The 8,352-nt window shown below is 43.4% G+C and overlaps 1 protein-coding gene across 1 annotated transcript; it reads left to right on the forward strand.

Moving 5' to 3' along the window:
* Positions 1-2,290: 2,290 nt before the first annotated feature.
* Positions 2,291-4,433, forward strand: LOC142563442 (uncharacterized). The gene is made up of 3 exons (XM_075673996.1): positions 2,291-2,577; positions 4,036-4,253; positions 4,321-4,433. The coding sequence occupies exons 1-3, from the start codon at positions 2,291-2,293 to the stop codon at positions 4,431-4,433; spliced, it is 618 nt and encodes a 205-aa protein (XP_075530111.1).
* Positions 4,434-8,352: the final 3,919 nt, after the last annotated feature.

The following is an 8,352-nucleotide window of genomic DNA, read 5'->3' on the forward strand; positions in this document are numbered from 1 at the left end:
GAGGCATTAAATAATGTTATAAAATTTAACACTCAAAGCTTTTTTTAAAATCTAAATGGCAAATTCATCCTGCTTTCTGTAGCCCAATAAAACAAGGCGTGAAAGAGCAGGAAAATCTGCAATGTGTGCCCATTTACCGGTCATTGTGCTCGACTCGAGAAATGGCATAAGTGGATGGCCACAGATATGATGTATCAAAGAGATAGGGAAGCTTCGCTTTGATTCATGGGAGTAATTAGAAAGAATGAAAGGATAGACATCACTGTCTGCTAACTTTGGATAAACCAACTTTCACGAGCATGAACACTTTAAAGCAGGATAAATGGATGCTCTTCTGACAATTCAGCTGTTTGCTGTGTCGGAACAGGTAACAGAGTGCTTGTCATACATGTACCTAATCAGGGATAATCATCAAATGGCATGCCAGTATGGGGGTCACGTTGGCTGTGTCACTGAACAGCTGGGCATTCTATTTCAAACTGTATCATGTGCGTAGTCGTTGAACTGGTGGGAGGAAGTCTCCCTTGTTTAAAAAAAAAGTGGTTCTAGGCTGAGGCCTCTCGTCTTGCCACTGTTTATTGCACCTGTGTTCCAAATATAATCCATATTTGTTGATAACATGATATATTGTGCAAAAGCAATTCATAATTGGCTCACTGCATTACCACTGTTTACTTCCAGAAAGCTACCAGAGGAGACTGGGCACATGTTGCGGAAGGCTTTGCCTTACAGTGGCAGTTCCCCAACTGCCTGGGAGCTGTTGATGGCAAGCATGTTGCAATCGTCTGTCCTCGACAGTCTGGAAGCACATACTTCAGCTATAAGTTAAAAGCTCATGTGGATTCACTTTGTGGGTCCCTCGCTCATTTTATCATTGCAAGCTAACAAGGGCACTAGAGAGCAAAGTAGGTTTACTTGTTCTAGTAGTCTCCAACAATTCTAAAAAGGACACTTTTTTGTAAAAGGAGGGCCAGTAAGCTTAAAAAGGTGCAAGAAATGAGACTTGTAACATTACCTTGAAGTCCCCACACCAGCTTGCTGTGATGTGATAAATTGTGACACCGTCTGTTTACGATTGCTGTAATAGTTATCCGTACATTTGGATTAAATTGCTTTATGAAGCAACGGCCACAAAGAACCAACAGATAATGAAGTCAAGCAGAAGACTAAAGGAAGTGTTTTGTTGTTTTGATTGAAGTGTAGAAATGATAAATTGAAGGAGAAATAAAAGTAAATGACAAAACTACCCGGGTCCGGTGGCTACTGAACCTACAATTTTTGCATTATGTGAAACAGCTAGAGGACCAAGTTTCCATAACTTTTTCATTAACATAAGAGTCAAGATACCAAAGAACGCACAGAAGTTTGTGACATCACGCTGACATTACAATTGAGGAGTTTTGCCGCAAATTTTAGGTGATGAATGTATGGGCCGTCATTTTCCTTTCTAGTAATCAGCCTCTCACCATGAAATTAACAGAGCTTTGAGAGAATGCTGCTTGTCTAAACTTAGAGTCTGTCTTTAGTAATGCTGTATGCAGCCTGAGTGAGTGTGTTGGGTGAGCCTGCATGCATCTTAAATTGCTGGTCACATTCTTAAAACATTTCACAGTGCTCATCTTTTTCTTTACAATGACTTACAGGGTAAAGGCACTCTAGCCCTTCGAGACAGCATATCAGCTTTGCCGATTTGTTGCAGTGGTGTACTTACTGAAGCAGCACACATGTTTTCACTGCATGAATGGCCACTTCAGTTACTGACATTGCATGTTGCTTGCGAAGCACTAGTAAACGAGCAGAATTGATGTGGGATGCAGCACTGCTGGCACAAGACGTTGCAGTTAGATACTCATGATGTCAGACTATCATCGTGTGGTATACTTACACATCAGGTAGACCCAGTGGCGTAGCTAAGTCATCTGGCACCCGGGGCCCTTAGCTCTTCTGTCACCCCCCCCCCCCCGAGTGTAGTCGAGGAAGGCGAGGATGTCGACAATTTTCGGGTGTCGTCAGACGTACCTGACACCCCACCCCCCCTCCTACAGGCCCCGTGCACCCGGGGCCCACGGCCCCCCGCCCCCCTCGCTCCCGTTGCTACGCCACTGAGTAGACCTATTGCCTATGTGCAGTTGCGCCTATAAGCCAACTTAAGTTGTCAAAAAAGAAAAGAAAGTGTACCAGTAATATTGCACCCTTTCATTCATTTTGGGCATATAAATGATCATGGCTCGAACTGTGTTAATTTTATGTGCCGCACTTGATTTTTCAGGGAATATTTTCCATAGTACTGATGGCAGTCGTGGACAGTGAGTGCAAGTATGTACTCATTGATGTGGGCGCCGAAGGTCGGATGAGTGACGGTGGGACATTCAAGAACTCTGACTTTGGCCATGCCCTCAGTCATGGCCAACTTGACATCCCCTCGCTTGGCTGTCTACCGGGAACATCAACAAACGCTCCATATGCCTTTATTAAGGACGAGGCTTTCCAGATGAGGAAGGATTTCATGCGACCATTCCCAGCAAGGCACCTCAACGACAACAAACGGATCTTCAATTACAGGCTAAGCCGGGCAAGGTATGGCGTAACAGTGTTCATCTTATTTCATTGCAACACCAGCACTGTTGTCTAAAAAACAAGCTCACATCCAACTACAGCTGGTAGCCACAACTCGGTGGTCCTTGTAAGCAAGTTTGGTAAAATGCACTTAGTCTCTGCAATGTAGAGGACTGCAGTTTAGCGTGAAAATGAACACTTCGAGTAGCTATCGCACAAGTGGTTAGTGTACAGTGGTAATGCGGAAAATGTTGTGAACATTTTGTTATCAGAATTTTCAGTTCTGCATTCCGGATGTGCTTGTGCTCAAGAAGCATGCTGGAAACAGTAAAATGTGATGTGATAGCGATTTTAACGCAGGCATTGGTCGAAAGTAGAAGGCAAGTACGACTGCATTTGTAAGAAAAGTAATAATTTGTTAATCAGGTCAATGTAAACTGCAGTCCATGTTTCCTGAAGTGTTGAATTATATTTACAATAATAGGTGGTGTCTGAATCTACGGCCCAGCAACAGGTCCCTCCACGTAACATAAACTGATCTCGAAAGCCATGCTTTTGCAGGCTGCATGCGCGAAGCTTTTTTCGACCAAACCAAGCTAAGTGGTAGGATATGCCACTAGTGCTATTATTGCAGGGCTGGCACCTATTCATGGCACAAATCGTCGATGGCATTTTCTTTCTCACAGTACTCTGGGCTATAATTGAAAACTTGGGTGAATACAGCAGCCCTAATATGCACCATAATACATTGAATGGATCTGCCCGCTCTGCTGCTCTACTCGTTACCATGAAACTAGCGTCGCTCATTAGTGTGCACTTTCCTGCTGCATAATACGTGTACAATGAATTGCAAAAGCCAAATTACATGAGTACTGCAATTTTAAACAACTATGTCCCACTTTATAACGATCGGCTAACATACAGTAATCTCATATACCACATTCAAAGTATGAAGGGTTCATTGCCTATTCATGCTGGTTATTGCGATTTCGTATGCGAACCTAACATTATAATTTCAATTGAAGTCGTGATCGGCAGGCTCGATTGTATCACTATAAATAACTTTCTTTTCTCATTTTTACCAACATCTCGCAAAATGTTCTGGATGGTTGTCAGTCACTTAAAACAATTTGCAACACAGGTCTTGCACAATGTTGCCCCGTGTATGTGTTGCTGACTTGGAAATGCGTAGTTGTGTTTGCTGATGAGCTGAAGTGGTATTCCCAAGTGATGATATTCAAAAGGATCCACCAAAGAAAGCCCGAAAGGCACCACGGTGTGGGGGAGCACGCGTCTACAATTCACAAGACACTAGGCAGATGGCACTGTGTTTACAAAGAACCTTTACCCCGGACGCAAAGCTGTCATTACTTTGCCACTTGCGCTTATCCGAGTACGTGCTCATGACGTGTTTCTAAGCCCCATTGTTTGTCATATCTAATATCATTGCGCAAACTATGTTTTGTTTCATTTCTGCAGGCGCTGTGTAGAAAATGCCTTTTCCACTACTGCTGCCAGGTGGAGAGTACTGTTGCGCACCATGAACCTGCAGCTGGAGAATGTTGATTTTGTTGTGAACGCTGCCTCTGTGCTTCAGAACTTCCTAACTATCTATAACCCCCAGGCCCACAAATTCCCAGATAGGAAAGATAGCTTTGGGAATGTTGTTGCAGGACACTGGCGGCAAAGCATGCAAAGTACAGCAGCCAACGGTTTTTTTTTCTAATGGAGCAACACACTCAAGGAACCACCATGTTGATGCAGCTGCTGCCAGCGACCTGTTCACTGCCTACTTCTGCAACAGTGCTGGCCAGGTGCCTTGGCAGTGGCACCAACCAGGAGTGTCCAACGAGGCAGCTCTTAACTGCACGAGATAGCAGCAGCAAAACATACTGACTGTACGTTGCCTGCTGCTTCCCTGGCTATTCCGGTGCCTCCTTCGCACGTTGTTATGTCAACAGGGTGCTCCAGGTGACACCAGCTGGGTTAAAGCTCACCGTTTCTCTGAAGACAGGGGTAGTCATCATATGATGACAGATGACTGATGACAGGGGTAGCATGACAAGAGCCAATGGTGTGTTCAGAGAATGAAGGGGGGGGGGCGCTTGCCCATTGTGCATCAGTGAACCTTTCGTGAGGCTCTGTTTTAACATTGTGTGAAACATTGGTACATGCTCAGCAGTGTGTGTAGTTTTCATGATTGTGTTCGAGTAGTATGAAACGGACCTTTAGTTTTTCTCGTGTGGGCTCCTTTTATCCATTAGCGTTTCAAGAGTGTATGTGATATCAGGTGATAGAGAAATGTGCGGAATATAACCAACCCTTATATATAGCTTTCAGTGATTACGAGAAAGAGTTTGATTCTGTCAAAACTTCAACAGTCATGGAGGCATTATGGAATCGGGCTGAAGGCGAGATGTATGTACAAATACTGAAAGATATCTATAGCGGCTCCACAGCCACCGTAGTCCTTCATAAAGAAAGCAACAAAATCCCAATAAAGAAAGGCGTCAGGGAGGGATATACGATCTCTCCAATACTATTCACAGCGTGTTTACAGGAGGTATTCAGAGACCTGGATTGGGAAGAATTGGGGATAAGAGTTAAGGGCGAATACCTTAGTAACTTGCGATTCGCTCATGATACTGCCTTGCTTGGTAATTCAGGGGACCAATTGCAAAGCATGCTCACCGTCCTGGAGAGGCAAAGCAGGAGGGTGGGTCTAAAGATTAATCTGCAGAAAACTAAAGTAATGTTTAACAGCCTCTGAAGAGAACAGCAGTTTACGATACGTAGTGAGGCACTGCAGGTGGTAAGGGAATACATTTACTTGGGGCAGGTAGTGACCACGGATCCCGATCATGAGACGGAAATAATGAGAAGAATAAGAATGGGCTGGTGTGCGTTTCGCAGGCATTCTCAGATCATGAACAGCAGGTTGCCATTATCCCTCAAGAGAAAAGTGTATAATAGCTGTGTCTTACCTGTACTCACCTACGGAGCAGAAACCTGGAGGCTTACCAAAAGGGTTATACTTAAATTGAGGACGACGCAACGAGCTATGGAAAGAATTATGGGTGTAAGGTTAAGGGATAAGAAAAGAGCTGATTTGGTGAGGGAACAAACGCGAGTTAATGGCATCTGAGTTGCAATCTAGAAAAAGAAATGGACATGGGGAGGACCTGTAATGATGAGGGAAGATAAGTGATGGTCATTAAGGGTTACGGACTGGATTCCAAGAGAAGGGAAGTGTAGCAGGGGGCGGCAGAAAGTTAGGTGGGCGGTTGAGATTAAGAAGTTTGCAGGGACAACATGGTCCTAATTAGCACATGAACGGGGTACTTGGAGAAGTAAGGGAGAGGCCTTTGCCCTGCAGTTGGCATAGCCACGCTGATGATGATGTTCATGCTAATACGAGCAATGCTCCGCGTCGTGTGGAGCTTGCATTCACAGAACAGCACACAACCGATTTCAGGCAGACGAAATAAGCTTTTCTGGCAGTCTAATATCTCACTCTTGATACGCTGCCTGTTGAATTGCCCTTGTGCATTACTGTACAAGTACTTTACAAAGCCCATCATGGTTTCGGTACAAGTTCTGGATACATTACTACACCCGTTTGTACGCGAGGGGCTGATCCAACAGAGTAATCAAGTATAAGGAGGCTTGTGCATGCTCTGAAACCTGATAGCTATTACTTGGATAGCCTGAAGAATGCAGAAAAAAATGCTGCGAGTGCTTGCTTGCATGCCGAAGAAATGCTCCCTGCACCATGCGCAGGTGCCTGCCTGTTTTTGTATTTGCAAAGTCATGGCTTCCCTACATGGAATGGGCGCCGCTATGGCTAATATTCACGCTAGCAAACCTGCATAAAATTTGTTTTGTGTGCATTCCTTCCTGAAGTTGGGAACTAAGAGCAAGGCATATGTATGCTGAATATTTAAAATTTTGTCACTTTGATACCCATACTAAATAAAACCTATTACTTTCAGTCATGCTTCTTCAGGTGCTCCTTTAAAGTTTCACATATCAATTCTCCAGAACTATGAGCAATTATGTGTGCCTTCAAAAACCAGCCTGTACAGTGCTGTAGACTCCACTTCCTTGTCCTCATCAACGAGCTTAAACAATGACAAGCATTGAACTAGCATGGTTGCTTGGGATAGTTGGTAATTCATGGGAAAAACTTCTTACAGTGCGAAAGACAAGGACTGCCAGAGATGACGAACACTGCGCTGACTTCCAACAATATTTTGTTGTGTGGCCACATCATGTATATATATATATATATATATATATATATATATATATATATATATATATATATATATATATATATATATATGAGAGAGGCCATGCACAGAAAAATGACAGGCAGTCTCAAGGGGTGTTCTGACAAGTCATTGTACTAGGAACATGGTCACATGAAAGAAATGCACACTAGTATTTCTATCTGTTGAGATGCATGACTGCATTAGGTGGCAGCGCAATAGAGGGGGCACTAACGCACAAACTAGCCCGTTTTCTAATGAAATCTGCAACAGCTTACAGCTCATGTGGGAAATTACATAAGCGTATTTCATCAGAAAACTGGGTAGTTTGCACATTAGTGCCCCCTCTATCGCACTGACACCTAGTGCGGTCTTGTATCTCAACAGATAGAAATAGTAATGCGCATTTGTTTCATGTGACCATGTTCATAGTCCGGGTGTTTACCAAGTTGACATTTCCAAATTCCCTGATTTTTCCAGGTTTTCACTGAGCACCTTTGGAAAATTCCCTGAATGACCTAGAACATTGTTTTATGTCAAGACAGGCTGACACCTTGTCGCCCGATGCTGTCACTCTCTTGTAAGCACGTTGAAACAAAAAATGACTTAATCCAATTTGAATAGTAAGGAGTAATATCTATTTTATTTAAGAAGAAAGCAGAAGAAAGGTGTTCGTAAAATGCACAGCGAAAGAAATGGTCAAAGCCATTGCAAATAGAGTCGAACATATTGAAATACGAACGAAAAGGAGACGCATACATAAGTAAATAGTATTTTTGAATATGAGCCATTTCTATCAGCTGATAGCAAGCTCATCGGTATGAGGCCTGAACTTTGTCACAACTAAGATTCTCTCTCAGCAGCTGGGAAGTCAACCTCAACTGTCCTGACATACTCTTAGCCAGTACACAACATCTAAGTGTTGGGTTTCACTGCTTTAAAGAGTTTATTTTGGTTTGTATGAGGGACACCTGCATCTCGTTGTCAGCCAACACTGTTTTTTGAGCTCATCCTCCTTCAAAGAGGCGGTGGCACGCTTCCATTCCTATTAATTTTTTAGTGCGTCGGTCCTTTTTGCTCGCATCCTCCTTCTGCCACGCTTTCACCCCATGGATCATATGAAGCATCCTCTTGGTCAGTTGTACAATGAACGTCCCATTTTTCGGACTCCCTAGGGGCCGCAATAACATCCAAAAAATCTAGCATTCCGAAAAAATAATTAAATGCACGTCTTTAACAGGCCTTAAGGGCTAAAATTGCCACAGGCACGTCCGAAAAAGCTCTTAAGGAGGTATGGCAGGGTAAATGGTACACGTTAGTTTTAACGTATTATTTTAGAAGCGCCCGCAGATATTGGCATCAAACTTCACGTGCTTACAAACGTTGCTCTTGGGTACAACATGAGAGAATTTCTTTGATTCTAGATGGTTTTCCTTTACTGTGGCCCACTCCCAAAATTTCAGGTGTGTTTGATTATTTGATGTACCTTTTCTCTGCAAGAACGCAGAGTAATGTGATGATATTA

This window comes from Dermacentor variabilis, chromosome 11, assembly GCF_050947875.1.
Source record: "Dermacentor variabilis isolate Ectoservices chromosome 11, ASM5094787v1, whole genome shotgun sequence".
NCBI classification, from domain to species: domain Eukaryota; kingdom Metazoa; phylum Arthropoda; class Arachnida; order Ixodida; family Ixodidae; genus Dermacentor; species Dermacentor variabilis.

Coding starts and splice junctions, on each gene's coding strand:
- LOC142563442 (XM_075673996.1), top strand. CDS start 2,291: ATGGCAGTCGTGGACAGTGAGTGCAAGTATGTACTCATTGATGTGGGC. Junction 2,578..4,035: donor TACAGGCTAAGCCGGGCAAG/GTATGGCGTAAC, acceptor TCATTTCTGCAG/GCGCTGTGTAGAAAATGCCT. Junction 4,254..4,320: donor CTGGCGGCAAAGCATGCAAA/GTACAGCAGCCA, acceptor ATGTTGATGCAG/CTGCTGCCAGCGACCTGTTC.